This window comes from Typha latifolia, chromosome 2, assembly GCF_019914945.1.
Source record: "Typha latifolia isolate L0001 chromosome 2, TyphaL0001v2, whole genome shotgun sequence".
Taxonomy (NCBI): domain Eukaryota; kingdom Viridiplantae; phylum Streptophyta; class Magnoliopsida; order Poales; family Typhaceae; genus Typha; species Typha latifolia.
The window spans coordinates 17,269,195-17,286,814 of NC_133087.1; the positions used below are offsets into that span (position 1 = coordinate 17,269,195).

The 17,620-nt window shown below is 36.5% G+C and overlaps 2 protein-coding genes across 4 annotated transcripts; both read left to right on the forward strand.

Moving 5' to 3' along the window:
* Window positions 1-635: 635 nt before the first annotated feature.
* LOC140782807 (folylpolyglutamate synthase-like) lies at window positions 636-14,668 on the forward strand. 3 transcript variants are annotated; one of them, XM_073129589.1, is made up of 16 exons: window positions 636-894; window positions 1,522-1,682; window positions 2,652-2,717; window positions 4,421-4,530; window positions 5,415-5,475; window positions 5,867-5,950; window positions 6,926-6,982; window positions 7,396-7,456; window positions 9,691-9,737; window positions 9,893-9,970; window positions 10,090-10,245; window positions 10,914-11,234; window positions 11,384-11,462; window positions 13,166-13,318; window positions 13,580-13,776; window positions 14,278-14,668. In XM_073129589.1, the coding sequence occupies exons 2-16, from the start codon at window positions 1,533-1,535 to the stop codon at window positions 14,335-14,337; spliced, it is 1,680 nt and encodes a 559-aa protein (XP_072985690.1). In that variant the 5' UTR covers window positions 636-894; window positions 1,522-1,532; the 3' UTR covers window positions 14,338-14,668. The 3 variants fall into 3 exon arrangements, with proteins under 3 accessions (XP_072985690.1, XP_072985691.1, XP_072985692.1); XM_073129590.1 differs by lacking the exon at window positions 14,278-14,668 and having other exon boundaries at window positions 702-894; window positions 13,218-13,318; XM_073129591.1 differs by lacking the exons at window positions 636-894; window positions 1,522-1,682; window positions 2,652-2,717 and having other exon boundaries at window positions 4,421-4,534.
* A 1,234-nt stretch (window positions 14,669-15,902) lies between these two features.
* Window positions 15,903-17,568, forward strand: LOC140782247 (protein JINGUBANG). The gene has a single exon (XM_073128719.1). It carries the CDS (start codon window positions 15,975-15,977, stop codon window positions 17,298-17,300), a length of 1,326 nt encoding a protein of 441 aa, XP_072984820.1. The 5' UTR covers window positions 15,903-15,974; the 3' UTR covers window positions 17,301-17,568.
* The last annotated feature ends 52 nt before the right edge of the window (window positions 17,569-17,620 follow it).

Consider the following 17,620-nt stretch of genomic DNA (forward strand, 5'->3'; position numbering starts at 1 on the left):
ATCAATTTAGGATCTCAAGATGGATTATATAATGTCATATGGATGCCAATCATGTTCTGCCTAGTATAAAGATTCTTGCATTTAAGGACCATTAAATACAATCTCTCTCTCTCTCTCTCTCTCTCTCCCTATATATATATATATATGTTTATATCAATCTTTATTAAATTGAAGTAATGTCGTGATAAAAGTTAATGTAATTTGTCTACTTCTCTAAAGTATCTTAAACTTGTAGTATTCGTAGTTTTATTATTCTATGAGATAATTATATGTAGATTTTGTGAACTATTGTTTATTTTCATATCAACCCTCTCAACCCTCTTATTTATTTTCAACAGGCCATGGTATATTTACTATGCTCAGGCAGTCAGGGATGTAAATGATTAGAAGTTGAGGATCAAATTATCATATAAAATAAACAAGGGGGCTACGTGAAATTACGCACTTCTGCAATAGTTAGGAATTGTATATATATTTTGTTCCCTATCTCCTATATTTTACACTTTAAACCTTAGGAATAAGAAAAAAAAACACTAGCCAATCAGCGAGCGAAGCTATGTCCTCCACATACTCTCTATTGCATATTGTGTCATTCGACACCTTCAATTAATAATATTATCGTCCAAATTCTATTTGTGGGCAAAAAGGATTCCCCAAACTCCATTGTAATAAAACGGCAAAGATTCCAATTTGCGTAGGTTGGGGAAGTAATCGGGTAAGCTATTTGCTTAGTACATCTATCACATCCCCCTCCCTCCCCTTTATATTTCAAACGCCGCTTTCCCTATAAATTCTCCGAAGTCTTTCTCTCCTACTCGTTCGTCATCTCTCTATCATTGACCCTCGGGAGAGAGTCCAAGAAATCGCCGAATCCGATCAGCTCGATAGTTCTCCGTGAGTCTTGCGCTCCTACTGCGGTTTTTATGGCTTCATTTGTTTGTCAACTTGATTTTTGCAGGGATTGGTTGATAATCTTTGAAGAGCCCTTGGTTTCTTGGATCGTTCCGTTTTCTATACGATTTCGGGGGAAAGGATTGTGTGCGGACAAATATAGTTGACGGATTGTGGATTGTAGGAGGATTCTTGACGGGGTGGGGTAGGATTAGATAACAAATCTTGGATCTTGGGTTGGGAGAAGTATTGGTAGGTCGGATTTTAGAAACCTAAATCTAATCTTGTGATGGAGTAAGATTAGAGAGAAAGCGTTGATCTGTTTGGTCGTATGTTTCTTTACTATTGAAGTTGCTCTTGACAAGTCATGAAGAAGTGTTGCAAATCTTACTCGTATTTATCTGTCATCATAATTTACTGTCCAGGTAGGTCAGGATGCGGCAATGGGTTCTTTAAGAAGAATATGAAACAACTCTTCTTCCAATTTACTGATCCATTATTGACATGTTCCTTTTATTAATAGTTTCTGCCATTTGACTTATATATCTAAGTTCATGGCTAGTTCATTATTGAACACGTTTATCTCCAATTTGGGAACTCACTTAAATTTCATGGTGTTACCTCTGTCAGGTGCAGCTGAAATGGAGAATCAAGGCCACGACCAAGACTTGGTTCTTTCTTCTTCATTTGAAGCTGCAATGGAAGCCCTTTCCTCTCTCATAAGTCGTCGGAAACGTGGAACTGGATCAAACAGGGGTGAAAAGCTCGAGAAGATGTTTACATATTTGAAGGTAAATTATTTTTAGTCATTAGTTATAAGATACTCTATCTTCATGCTTGATATTCTTTGAATTTACTTATTCATGGAGAAAAAACGACATACAGAGCAACCCTTCTTTTGACGGATAAAGAATAAATATCAACGGATACTTTCTCATGTTTCCTACATGTTAACTTTGTTCATTTCTGACTGTCCATGCTGTAATTTTCTTACTAGAAAGAGTATCTTTCTTTAAGAGTAAAGTGCTCAAAGTTTCATTGTTGTGATCGAACTGAACTTCTTTTATAAAATGACATCAAGCAAGTCAAAATGATAATTTTTAATTTCTTACACGAGCTGGTAATTTCTGACAAAATTTTCACACTTTATCATGCGCAACCTTGTCAGAGTAACTCCATTGCATGATTTCATAATTTGGTAAGAGGGAAGAGAGTAATTTTAGAAGTTCCTTTCTTTGCAAAGAATCTGGTCTAGCAGTGTGGTATGATCTTGGAGGTGCTTCTTCTGTCTGTACTGGAATTTGTACAAATAGAAGATAGTATGCAGTGGTGTAGTGTCAGTCACGCTATAGGAGACAAAAGGAGATATATTGAGAGACATGCTGTGTGGTCCTAAAAGTAAAGAACGCTCACTAGATAGATAGGTGTTCTTGCCTATGATTGTGTTGAAGTATTGGGGGTACATCTATCTATTAGATGTTCATCATGTCAAATATACACAACTTTGAAAGATAGAAAACCACGTAAGAATTCACAACATGGACTACATCTATGGTTTATTGAAGCACAAAAATATTGTTATGAAGCATATTATCTCTACAAATGCTATTAGTCTATTACTAATGTTGTAATGATTGAGAATTTTATGCAATTTATCTGATGAATAATCCCTCTGCATTGCTATATTTGGCTCTAGTTTGCAAGCACTTCCTCTCTTTTTTATGATGAAAATTAAAACTTTATTTATTTTCAATCTACAGATATTGGGCTTTGAGGAACAGATCAACAAACTTAAGATTATCCATATTGCAGGAACTAAAGGAAAGGTGATGCCCTACTTCTCAGTAGACTTATGGGCTTATGTACTTTATTAGTTTTGAAACCTATCTCACCTTAGGAATCATAATTACTTCAGAACCATAAATTTAGGATATTATCTTTACTCTCTTATAAAGCAACGAGTTGGGCATTACGCTCATTTAGTTTCACTATTTTAATCTTGTGAGGTGTTCTAGTACCATTATATGATAAAATTGCTGCTTATAAAAGAATAAATTGCTCTGTTCTCTTATCTGTGTCCATTCTTCTGTTTATCTTGTGTACTCCATGATTCACAGCTATAATTCTCTTCACACCTTAAGCTTTGAAGAGGTCTTACTTTTGGGAGCCTAGTTCCTGCATGGAGTATGTTCAGAGTGAATTCATTTTTCTTCATATGTTCTGTTTCTTCTTCTGAAATGAAGTGGCTCGATTAAATATCTGCTTTAGTTATGTTGAGATTATGTTGACAAACTTTCCGTGCATGCTGATTGGAACAAAACCATTCCTGTGGGTTGACTGAATTTAGAAAACTTGCAAGCATGTCAGCATTTCATCACAGATTGCTCTGATAATACTAAACACTGATTTTTATTCATTGCACAATCTTTGTGGACATCCACTCGTATTAACTACTGTATTATTTATAACTATTCAAGAATTTTACTTTGACATTTAGCTAATCTTGAAACAACCTATCATTCTGGTTTTGGAACTTAACATTTTCCTTCGATATATTTAAAAAAAACTTAGTAGTAAGTACAATGTTATTTTGTGTATTTTTTATTTTTTTGCCTTAAGCCACTGTAGGGGTGTAAATGAGCCGAGCCTAAGTGAGCTAGCTCTGGCTTAGGCTTGGCTCGAAATTAATTTTGAGCCTTAGAATTGGGCTCAAGCTCGACTTAGCTCAACTCGAGCCGAGCCTGAGCCGTGCCAGACCGAGACCGAGCCCGAGCCCGAGCTTAAAATGAGCCTATCATCAAACCTCATTCAAGCTGAGCCAGATCGAGTCCAAGTCGAGCCAAAAGAGAAGAAGAAGAAGAAAAAGAAGGAGGAGGAGGAGGAGGACGTAGAAGAGGAGGAGGAGGGGTGGGGCACCGTGGCGGCTTGCTGCTGCCGAAGGAGGAGGTGGCACCGGGGCGGCTTGCCGCTGTCGAAGGAGGAGGGAAGAAGAAGAAAGCCACTGCTGAAGAAGAAGAAGAAGAAGAAGAAGAAGAAGAAGAAGAAGAAGAAGAAGAAGAAGAAGAAGAAAGAGGAGGAGGAGGAGGAGGAAGCGCACTGCGGCGGAGGACGAGGCGAAGATTTATACCGAGCCTATCGAGCTGAGCTTGAGCGAGCCGGCTCTAGCTCAGGCTCGGCTCGATAATAGTTTCAAGTTGGTTTTAGCGGCTCGGGCTCGGCTCAGCTCTGATCGAGCCGAGTCGGACTCGAGCTTCAGCCAAGTCGAGCCTGAGCCGCTCGTCGAGCTTGACAGCCCTAAGCCACTGTCAAAGTATTAAACACTAGAAGGCTTCTGTATCTCAACTTGATACCATGCATAAGTACATTTTTATCATAAACTTTTAAATTTGAAGGTTGGAATTTCACACTCAGCTGTTGCAGTTTGGGTTTTCATACCTTGATACTGGATATTTATGATGTGCTTATAAAATCAATTGTTCTAAGTTTGATTGAAGACCCAAATATTCTATTCTTCTAACTGATATTTCAGGGTTCAACTTGCACATTTTGCGAAGCTATTTTACGGGAATGCGGTTTACGAACTGGACTATTCACATCCCCTCATTTGATTGATGTGAGAGAAAGAATTCGTGTTAACGGGTAGGTATACATCATCTATTCCCAACACTTCCTATTTTATTCTTTTGAGAACTAGGATTTGTGCATTTGCTTCGATAATTCTCCTCCTGAAACAGATGTTATAACCAGCTAAGCTATATATGTTGATGTGCAAGCTCTTTTTCAGTGTATTCCAACATAATGTATTTGCTGGCTGATCCTTCATAACCTAGTCGAGTGTACATTTAGTAATAATGGACAATTTGTCAAGATTCCATTACAATTAACTACTATAAAAATATTTTTCTAGTTACATTCTTTAAAGAATTCCAATTTTAAAATAAAACATTAAATTATTCAAGTTTTAAAATTATTTGAGTAGATGTACTTTGCCATGTCTCCAAACGCCCACGCTACATCACACAAAAATATGCATTCCCTCTTTCTCATTCTCTTAGCTTTTCCTCCAATAGTTGGATGCATTCCCCACCATGATGAACCATTCAGGCGTCCAAGGGTTCAAGGCTATGAATTAGTTTCTGTCAGCTATAATAGAATCTCTTGATCTGTCCCTTATTTTGAAACAGTTCTAACTAAAAATGTTCCAGAACCTAGTTTCAGGTTGGCAGCAAATGGAACTTTACCTTGTTTTGGCTTAGAAACTGCAGACCATGTATATTATAAAAGTCAATCTCATTTAGTGTTTATACATATATTTACCTGGCACAATGATATTTTACTTCCTCAACCTTGTTTTGTACTAATGCTTCCTAGAATGTCAACCTAAGGACATAGAATATGGTTGTACCGCTTGATTGTGCCTGTCATCTACTTGTTACCTTTATTGCCAAACATTTTCTCTTCTGCATAAATATGTTTTTTACCTTGTAATTTATAAATAGCCCATCTGTGCATTTCTTGTGCAGGTCAGATATGTCCAAAGAGAAGTTTCTCTACTATTTCTGGAACTTGTGGAACCAATTAAAGGTGATGTTCGTTATTCACACTCTTTGCCTCTGAATCATTTTTTCGAGGAAAATTTAAAACATCAAGTGCACGCACAAACTTGTACATAAGCAACTGTTAGGCTAGTTGCTTGCTTTATTTCCTAATTTCCTGAGATGTGCCAACTTGTTTTAATAGTTTTATTGACATTGAGGCTTTTGTGACCATACACTTTCACTTATTTATCTCCTTAAGCTAGCCAGTGCCTAGAAGTCTGTTGCACTGCATTGATATTGCCATTGCGTAAAAGATAAAATGGATATTGCTTATCTGTTCATAACTTTGAGTTTTGAGCAGAGATTCTTTTGAGTAAATTTTATTGGATGACATTCACGGTAAAGAAGTGCTCATAACGGATGCTTTTCTTTTGCAGGAAAAAGTTGTGGAAGATTTGTCAATGCCTCCTCTATTTCAGTTTCTCACTCTATTGGCATTTAAGATATTCTTGTCTGAAAAGGTCTGCAATGTTAACTATATGGCTTTAGATAGGCATGCTGGTATCCAATAAACAAATATTCATGTTTTCTACGGTGTTGGTTTTTGGCTTTTAATTTTGTTGGATTGCAATTCTTATACTATTGTTCTATTGCATGAGTATTGCCACAACTTTTTTATTGATCAATATGCAATGGGGTTTCATAACAACAAATGAGTCTTACCCTTTTGTCTTTACTTGTGATATTGGCTTTTTCATAGTTCTAATGGACTTGTTGGTCTTCTGTTGGTTGCTTATAGCCTTACAGAATGTATCAATATGCTTTGCTCTATCTAACTTTTGCAACCAAAATTAACAGTTTTTTTCCTTTGGTATTTATGAAGCTTTTTATTGTTTTTCAAAATGGATAGGAGGATTGTTTGCTTTTAAATTTATTCTATGCTTATAATGATTGTTTTACAAAAAAGAGCTTAAAGATAGAAGTAGAGGAACCTGAGATTGGAAACATGCCTGCCTGCTGTTATTTAATTGTTCTTTCATGAACTTATTGATATTTTGATTTCAAATACCTAGAATCTCTGAGAATGAGACAAAGTTATTGCATCTTGTTGCTTGATGGTTTCCATTTTCCTCCCTCATCTTCTCCTTCAACGTGATTCCGACACAAACAGGAATGGCAATAAACCAGATAAAGTTAATAAATGCAGTAATGCACTACTGTATGAACCTTGGATTTGGTGCCCATTATATTCCTTACAATTAGAGAACTAAGAACTGGAACATTTATTCTATTGAATTCAGAACTCTTCTCAACGCAAAAACTTTTATTATGCTTTCTTTTGAAAGAATGTAATAATAATTTCCTATTGTTATTTTTATGGTTACAAAGTATTTAATGCATCATTGAAGCCAATGTACTTATTGATCTACAAATCTTTTCTTCATGTCCTTTCGGATATCTATTCAGTCATTAACATAAAATATTGTCATCTGTAGGTAGATGTTGCCATTGTAGAAGTTGGTATTGGCGGTAGATGGGACTCGACAAATGTGGTACTTCTTGTTTTTGTTTTTCTGCAGGATGATTATTTTCTGAGAGACCTTGTTTTGATTTTTTTTTTTCTAAAAAGGAAGATACAAAAGTTACAAATAATCATGACCTACAGTTGTTCCAAGAACCCAATTGATGAAACAGTTTATGTTTATTAACTCAGAAATTCAACTGAGAGATGGAATAAACCAAGCAGGGTTTTTAGACTTTAGAGTTTGAGTGACTTATATTTCACAAATATAAGATCTCAATTTAGTAGGAAGTCCAGTTCAATGTGACCAAGTCTCCTTAGGGTTATACAAATGGACTCGTATGTCCAAGTATTTATCTTGTCTAATTTTGGGTGTTAAGTTTGATAACCCCATAATTCCACTTATCAGCTGAAGAATTTCTACTGAACTGCAAAAAATTTTAGGTCAAGGAGCCTGTTGTTTGTGGCATAACTTCACTTGGGATGGATCATATGGAGATATTAGGTATCCTTCCTTTCTTTGTGCTTCAACTTTTGATAAAAAGGTTTTCTTGTGTTGCCTCTGTTGATATATTATGTCATGTTTGTATAGTTCTATATATACGCCTCACAAGTAGATTACTACTTAAGTAGGGCATCACCCTAATGGGTTGGCATGGCTTTTCTCTTTGCAAGTCCTACTCTCCTCATTTTTCTCATGCAGTCCTATTTTAGAGTGTGGAATATTAGTCATAATCTATCATGATGAATTCGAAATCTGGCCATGTACTCCAATAGATTGGAGCTTGAGATACACGAAGCCGTAAATATTTAATTTTCAAAATCCAGACAAATTTAAGAATTAAAGTTTATAGCAGTAACTCCAAGTTAATTAGTAAAACAAAATCTAAAGGGTAATAAAGAAGTCCCAAGTGAGACAACCAATATCTTCCAAAATAATTCTAAAATAACTAATATGGCTAAAGAAAAAGTCAAAGTCCTAAGTGAAGGTAAAAGAGTCCCGGTGCACGAAGTTCATTTGCTACGCCGATAATCATCTGAGAATTTTAAGAGAGATTTATGAGTTAACAATTTTAGCTCAATTAGTGAATTCACTCCGCTTAGATATAATAGCAAATGGAAATCATAATCCATAAAGCATGATTTAGAAATCCAAGTTCACTAATTTGTTATAAACATATAAAACCAAATATGCTCATAACATGAATAATAAGACATGAGTAATAAGATAATAATATGCTCTAATTTTATTTTGCAGAACCTCTCAATCTCAAATAAAAAGTAAGATTCACACCAACCATTTCTCGTTTCCTTTGGTATTGATAGACTACCTAATAGTTATGGACTTATGGTTATACCACAAATATACATTGACAAAAGCACTTTTAGTGATTCATGCGACGCATAATTTGCAGTCTTTTCTCTTTGATTTCTTCTGTAGGAGCCAACAAAGTATCTACCCTCCTTTCATAGGTGAACTCAATATTTACTGTCATCATTAATCATATTCTTTTAGATGTGCTGGAATGTTCTATTACTTTCTGGAGGAGATGCTTAACATTTTCTTTGAGAAGCAAAGGTTTTATCTGCCAGTTTTCCTTCTATGTAATAAAGAGGGGAGGAAGACTCAGATTGAACCGTGTAGAGTTTTTGCTTAAATTAGTGTACTTATATCCACTATTGAGTATAGCATAGTTGCAGTTGTTAAGCAGAAGCATCTTTTCTTAGGTTGATGGTGGAAGAGTCCCTATAAAGCCATATTTGGTAGTAGAGTCCAAATATCTTGGATCCCTATTAAGCCATATCTAAGAACTGACTAGAATATAATAGTGCCCAAACTTCTTAGGTTCATGAACCTCATTGTTTCAAAATCTTCATAATCCAATACTGTTAGTGTTTAGAACATTTTAGAATTAGAAAAGTGAAGTAATGCTTCATTTCCTATCTTGTATGGAAAGCATGACATACAATATTAGTTTGTTACCTAATAATTTAAGCTTTTGAATCAACTGATTATTTAACATAATATTAGTCTAGTTTTTTTGGAGGTCTAGAGTTCAAGCCTCGTTTAGCCCTTTTAATCCTTATTTTTTTATTATATATTATTGTTTGGTGTAGAGGGTTGTACACAGTATTGACTTTTACCTAGTCATGAGCAGTCTATAAAGGTTATACGTGAGGGGGTGTGCTAAAAGTATGACATACATTATGAGTTTATCATTTAACAATTTAAGCTTTTGAGTCAACTAGTTATCTAACATTTTGTATTACAAAGATACCTTTTATAACACTGAAGTGTTCCTTTGAATTAAACTTCGTCATGCATGATGCAAATGATAAGGGACCAAAGGGAGCAAAACCTATGTTAGGATAAGATGCAGAAATTTTACCATTTCATCTATCTGAATCCATCTTTTATTTCATCTGCATCAATTGCAGAGAATTTTATCTATAAACTAAGTTTATTTCTTTTGTCCTATAAGTAGGATCTTATTCAAATAATATTAGTTTATCTTGGGTTGCTGGAATAGTTCCTTTGCTTGCTTGTTATCCTATATGGTCACATGGCCTTAAATATTACTGTAGTTGTTTGGGCACTTTTATATTCTAGTCAGTTCTTAGATCATTGAGTTGCGTACTCGTTTTCTCAAGTTTCATGGGGTTCTTTTTTTGTTCATTCATTCCTCTATATAGATTTTATCACCTGAATATAAAATTGAATATCGAACATATATGCAGGAGATACCATTGAAAAGATAGCTTCAGAGAAGGCTGGAATTTTTAAGGTAAGCACTCATCTTAATACTGGCTGGAGCTAAGAAGCTAGTATTTCATATTCGGTTACTGTAATTATTACAATAGTTCTGCTTGATTATCCTATAATGCAGTTTTGATTTCAAGAATTTAATGAAAATCATTGACGTATTGCCTGCACATGAAGCATCATGTTCCTGCATTCACGGTGCCTCAACTTCCAGAGGCCATGCTTGTTCTTCACGAGATGGCATCTAAAATGATGGTATCGGAACTTTGTACATGTCGTACTAAATTTTTTTCCTTCTTATTTGGCATGTTATCCTCTTTTTTTAGTTTTTCAAATTTTAGGAGCTAGATCCTGCCTTGTTTTGGTAAATGCAGATCCCTCTGGAAGTTGCATCTCCCCTTGACTCAATGATGTTGAATGGGTTAAAGCTTGGATTAGCTGGAGAGCACCAATTCATGAATGCTGGCCTTGCTGTTGCTCTTTGCAAATGTTGGCTTCAAAGAATTGGGCACTCAGAATTACTTTTGCGTGTATGTTCAACTCAAAATCTGAGTTAGTTATTTCCTTTGCTCTTTTGCCACCAATTACCTTATTTTTGTCAGCTTGATCATGCCTAAGGCTTTAGTGACTTAGTTCTAGAACACCATAACTGCAACATATTGGGCAAGTTATAATTTGTTTAAACCACCTAGATTCTTTTAAAATGCAACAACATATCAGAGATCAAGTCATAGTCATTTGCACGAAACTCTAGTAAATTAAGCACATATCAAACAGAACAAGGAAGAGTTCCCTGTGATGGAAGAAAATTATTGCTAATTGCATATTTTTAAGGAAGTACCAAATTTTATGCTAATATATGCCTGCCATGAACCTTTCAGGTACTTCAGTGATCTAGTATTGTAAAATGCTCATTGTAGTGTCATATATTCAACAATAACAATTCACTTTTTTAGCAGGAAAGAAAAAAGAAAAATGATTACAAGCAATCCAGATACTTTAGTTTAAACACTTTGATCATCCATTACTGAGCACTAATTCACTACATCTTTCATTATATTTATGACAAAAATAATTATTCTGCAATGCTTCACTTTGTTATATTAGTTGCTTTCAAGAGTTTATTGTTTTTCTATTAAACTTTGATAATTAGTTTTATTTATATGTAATTGATTCCCTATCTGGTGAAGTTCTTTAGGATGACTTTAAAGGAGGTTTACCAGAACCATTTCTAAGAGGCTTTTGCATTGCAAATCTTCCTGGGAGAGCACAAATTATTAATGACATGCCAGGGAAATCTGGCCAGGTGTTGGAGTCAGATGGGTACTCCAATAATTTGACTTTTTACTTAGATGGAGCTCATACTCCAGAAAGTGTGGAAGTTTGTGCTAGATGGTTCTCAAATGCTGCAGGAGGTGATCGACTATCTGTAGAGAATGGTTTTAATAACAACGAATGCCGAGGAAATCATGATTCCTGGACTGGGGACAGCAAACAATACTATAGAATACAAAAGAAGGTAAATTAGTTTGAGTTATCTAGTTTTCCTGCATAATTTTTCTCCTGCAAAAAAGTTATCACATTTTCTTTTAAAGTCCTTTTCCTGTTTTTGGCCAGTAGCAAGCTGAAATGAATTCTCTCTGATGCATCTGTGAAATCTATATGTAGATCCTTTTGTTTAATTGCATGGAGGTGAGAGATCCTCAGCTTCTGCTTCCTCGGCTTGTAGAAATTTGTGCTTCTAGCGGTATCTATTCTCCAAACACTCCAATTTGCACCATTGCATCGTTTTATCTTTCTTAAACTTTACTGTGACTGTATGTTCATGTGTCTGGTGCTTCCAAATTTTTTAGCAAGGTTAATGTTTTTACCAAGGTTCTAAGTATCGGGTATTGGTCGTTGGAGACAATAATATATATCAGCTGTTTCAACAACTATATTGGTCGTTTTCGGTTTTGGATCATTTTTTAATTACTTAAAATTTAAAAAATAATATAAAATGTAGAAAAATTTTAGATGTTGAGAAAAATTTAGATAACTTACATAAGATAGTAATAACATAATATATAGAGTGAAAATATTAAGAACAATATCGAATTTCGGATACATTCAGTGAGTACATGTGTTTATTGCCATTATCACCTCCGCAGTAGAAATGGTAGGAAGTCTGTTATAGACGAGGCTAATAATCATCTTTGCAACAAGAGTGAGTGTAGGGTGTTTAAAAAAAAACTAAAAGTGTAGGGTGTTAAAAGAAAAACTAAAAAAGGGTGGAGTGAAGGAAGAAAAAAATAACAAAAAAAAGGAAAAGAGAGAAAAGTAGGAAGGTAAAACACTTGCCACCAAATACATGAGCTACTCATATGGTGGACCCACGTAAGTGGTTTTCACGTGACTGTTAGTTAGTATTCTACATAGTATCCAAAATAATAAGTCAAAAATACCACAAAGATGTAACAAGCCCTTAGAATACATATCTATACAATCAATCATGATGAAAAAATAATGTCCCTCACATGGGTGAAATAACTAATTCAATTGATATAAAAAATAAAAAATAAATGATATCTAACTAATCATTGTCTCTTCCTTGATCTCGATGTCATCAACTAATTTAAAAAATGTTCCACCAAATGGTGGTGAGCGTCCAGTAAATATATACATCTACAATCTAAAAATAATATGATAAAGAATACAACAAAATATAACATGCTTAAATGATAATACACCAGTACAACATGCTCATGTTCATATATGTTAATAATAGAAGGTAAATCTTGCATCACATCATATGCTCTGCTAGAGCTGTAAGATAATATAATATCACATGCTCTCCCAGATAGAAATGATAGACAACTAATGCTAATGCTGCTCATATATGCGACAATGTTTCATGGTCGATAATTTATGATCATTAAACTAAGAACTCTAGTCATAAGCTCATACTCGTATCTCACTCATCACCACACAATTATGAGATCATGAGCCTTTAGCTCTTGAAAGATGTTCTAACCGTGCGTTATTAATTACTGCTAGAGCTATAAATTCTACCTCACGATCATTATTTTCAAGATTATCAAGTGTCCAACCTCTGTATTCAGCAGCGATTATACCTGCCCAGCCCAGCGTACAGTTTAGTTGATTGTTCTCTCAAAATTAATGACCTCAAGCATAACCTAATAATATACAAGTATTATATATATGTGCTACCTCTAATCCTGACTCAATGAGTAAAATGACACTGTTGAGATGAGATTTAACTACTTGTCATGCAGTGTCTAGCATTGTCTAACATCACATTAATATAGCATGATTATCATAATTCATAACTATCATACACAATGGATGAACAAATGATTACTAGTTTGTACTTTTTGGTTATTAATTTCATAACAGAACTTCAGTTTCTGGTGATTGCCTTCTAATTTGACTTTGTGGCTTGTCATTCAGGTGTCCACTTCTCAAAAGCTCTTTTTGTTCCCAACATATCTGTGTATTGCAGGGTTGATTCTTGTGCATCAGTACTGCCTTCTGATGTTTCAGTTGATCTGTCATGGCAGTCTACTCTCCAAGGAGTTTGGGAGAACTTAATCCATGGAAGAGGTGAAGTCTAACATTGGATTGTACAACAGTAGCTTCATTAGTTCAGTTTTATACCTTTATCTGAGAAGGCCATAGAATCAAATTTCTGAATCCATTTCTCTTTTTAACCTCATGCCCAGATAGGTCCTTCTACCCTTGCTAGACTACAACCTATATCAGGATTTTAGTATATGAATATGGTTGCACTTGGTCTCAGCAAACAAAGTCGCATCTGTAGAACATTTGTCTAATTGTGCTCTCTTTCTTTTCATGTGCCATCAGATGTAACTAGTAGCAATGGTCCCAAGCTTCAGAACACCAAGAATACATGTTCTAATGGATTTTCTGAAGGAGATCCTTCAGAAAAGTGTCACCCTGCTAAAAATCATTATCCCTGCAGCTCTGTCATCCCATCACTGCCGTTGGCGATACAATGGTTAAGAGATTGTGCTAGAGAAAATTCTTCTACTCAATTCCAGGTAACCTATAATGTACATTATTGACGGTATGTGTGCTTAAAATGGCCATTAGAATGGGCTATTGCATGAGAAGATAAACATTGGTTTGCTTTGGCAATTGTTTCTTTCCAAGCTGAATTATGAAATTGGACAGAACAAATGGGCTACGAGGACTGAAAACTGTGGACATCTTCATATTCTCTCTATTTGTCACATATATCGATAAATGACATGCTAGTTTGAAGATAAAGGAGTAGGTCGAGTAACATTATGATATTGCGTAGATGTAGATCTATGCATAAGGGCAAGGCAACAGTTCATTCTTATCCTACCCTACATTCCGTCTGCCCTTATGCATATATATAGATCTAGTTCGGGCCACTCACTATTTTTGAAGATGACCTAGCTGTTGAATTCCACATCTTAAGCAGGTTCTGGTGACAGAATCCCTGATGTAGCCCAAATTTGAGTTACGCCCTGTTTCTAAAGATGATTTAGTTGTTGAATTGCACATGCATGCAGGTTCTGGTGACAGGATCCCTGCATCTTGTGGGTGACGTCTTGAAGCTTCTAAGGAGATGACTTCAGCTACCAAAAGTGCTAATATTTGCATTCTTAATTTCTTAAGCCATATTTTCTTCCATGGAGTTGCATTCGAATTCAGGAAGGATTCAGCGCCAACCATGTCCAGAAGTTCCATTTCTTGCAATGAAATAATAAACATAGCAGTGCCCTGCCATGATCTGCTATACAAAATATTTCACGTTACTACTTGTAAGTCAATTTTAATGTTCCATGTCTTCTACGAGCTAATTTGCTTAAATATTTAAGCCTCTATATCTCAGTGTTTCCTGCTGTTGGGCATGTGGCAACTGGAATAGAAGCCATTAATGAAATTGCATTGTTTAAGGTATCTTTGGAATGACAACTAGTCAATTATCAATTCTAGTTGCAAGTTGGAGTGCTTCCAGCTAAAGTATGTTCTGCGAAACTAAAAAAATACATTACTTTACAACCTTTAGACCAAACAATCAGCAGAAAAGATGGCTTTCTAGTCAATCCTTTCAAACCCACGCCAAACTTTTTTCTTGAGCTGTTCATCAGTTCATGGAATTATTGTTCCTAGTTGTAAGAATGAGTTCTTGGGTATGGTCCAAAGGAAACATGTGGTAATGAAGAAGTCTTTTTTTTTTTTATTACCAAAATGGGCTTGCATAAATTTTTTTTACTAGAATAGTCCGTTAACAAAATTTATTACAAAAGAAAGTTTATTTTATTAGGTGCAGCTATTATGTCATATGTTAATAGTAAAACTTATTGAACTATTCAAAAGCTTATCTTCTATAAACCATTGAACTTTTCAGTATTCATAAAAATGATAATTATCTCATCGATTCACATATAAAAAACACTTAATAGAGTTCTCAGCAATTTTTCTTTTAATAGAGTGCTGAGTTATTCAATATTGTATGAATAGTGAAATCACTCAACTGTTAAACGGTTTTATTATTGACTTTTGAACGTGGTATAAGTTAGATAAATTATATCTTCTTTGGTAATAACTTTAGTGATTAGATCAAAATCATAAAAGAAAAGAAATTGAGGAGGCCCGTTCTGGTGATAGCTCTTTTCATAAAATTCCCAAGATCCAAGTCAGCACAGACAAAGATCTCTTTCTTCCTCGCGGCTTGGAAGCAAGCTACTTGTCGCCTATCTCAGGCGGCACTTTGAAGGGCGAGCCTTCGCTTCTTGGATCGTCTTCTGCCCAATGTGGTATAGGATATCAAATTATAAAGTATTCTCATAGCCAAATTAGAAAATATTCTTTCATAGCAATTTATTTGGCAAATCTAACCTTCTCAGCCACTTCACTTTCCACTCCTATTAATCAAACATGTACACATTTCCACCAACCTCATCCTCATGCAGGACATAACCATGACCCAAATAAAAAAATATATATAAAACATCTTCCACACCAACTTCACCCAAACCCAAAACTTATTCCCCACTCTCCCCCCACCCCTTCCTCAACAGAAGACCCAACTCATGCATGTGGGTCCCAGACTAGCCGTTGAACCGCCTCCCACCCATTTAAAAATTCAAAAAAAAAAAAATTTCTCTCTCACCCTCAACCACAACTACTCCATGCCTGAATTCTGAAGACTCTCTTCCTTAGTTTATTACAGGAATTCTTCAACACGAGCCGCTCCACCACCATGTATGTACTACTACGCTCTCCAACGGCTACTCCACAAGACCCATATCAAATAGCTCGCCAAGAACAAACCTTTGCCTCAAGAGACTACAACCCAATGGCCTTCCAAGAAGCCACCTTGACCACCCCATTGCTCTCCAAATCCACGAGCAACAGCAGCAACTCATCAGATGGCAGCCCAACATCGAATCAAACACTAGCAAAATGCATCCCAAGATTTCCCACCTCTTCCGGTTCCTACAAATCTTTAGCAGTTCTATCCGGCCATCTCAGCTCTGTCTCTTGCCTAGCCCTCTGCGGCGAATTCGTTCTAAGCGCGTCGCAGGCCAAAGATATAATCGTATGGCAACACCCGGATCTGCGTCAATTTACCAAGTTTGGGCACGGCGACGGCTCGGTGAAGGCGCTCGCGGCGGTCGGCAACCGCGTCTTCTCGGCTCACCAGGACAGCAGGATCAGAGTGTGGAAGTTGTCTAAGAGGTCCGAGAATGTCTTTAGGCTAATTGCCACTTTGCCCACCACCAAGGACTACTTGGGCAACTTCATGAAGCAGAGCAACTACGTCCAGACGCGGCGCAACCACCGCCGGCTCTGGATCGAGCACGCCGACAGCATCTCGTGCCTCGCGGTCCACGCCGGCCTCATCTACTCGGGTTCTTGGGACAAGACCCTAAAGGTGTGGCGTGTGTCGGACCTCAAGTGCTTGGAGTCGATCCGCGCCCACGACGACGCGATCAACTCCCTCGTGGCGACGCACGACGGCATGGTCTACTCTGCATCGGCCGACGGAAAGATCAAAGCTTGGGGGAAGAGGAAGGACAAGAGCTCGCATTGCTTGATGGGCGTGTTAGAGGCACGCGACGACGTGGCGTGGAACACTGTGATCGCCTGCGACGACGGGAGGCTAGTCTACGGCGGGGCATCTGACGGGCGAGTAATTGGACGGGAGAGGATCAATGGGAATTGGAAGTTGGCTTGTGATGTTAGAGCTCATGAAATGGCTGTGTTATGCTTGTGTTCTATGGGAGAGCTCCTTTGCACTGGGTCAGCTGATAAGAGTATTGGGGTATGGAAAAGGGAGGGAGGAAGTGGTGATCTTTTGAAACTTAGTGTTATAATAGGGCATGAAGGGCCAGTGAAGTGCTTGCAAGGTTCTTGCTATAGAGTGGGAGAGGGGTATATATTGTATAGTGGAGGGCTTGACAAGAGCTTGAGAGTTTGGTGGGTGCCAAAGGAGAGCAAAGAGGAGGGGATGGAGAAGGGGAGGAGTGATCACCAACATCATACTTGTAGCATGGAGAAGAAGAAGTGCATCATGTTGAGGTAAAACAAAACACAAAAAAAGATTTTGACAATGTAAAATTATACAAATGGATTTTCCAATGCACTGAGTGTGAATTAGGCAATTAGGATCATCAGGTGGTGGTTGTGTGTTACCATTCTTTTCATGAGAGATTGAGACTTCTTATTAGAGAGCAACTTGTGAGATTGCTGGTGTGATGGATGTAGATGGTTATATTAAACTTCCATTATTATTTATTTATTTTTGTTTGGCGATTATATATTTTCAGATTTCCGTTCTTGAATTTAGTGTTGTTTTCTGGGAGGGGAGACTTCATCATGCATTAGAATCTAAATCAAGTTGAT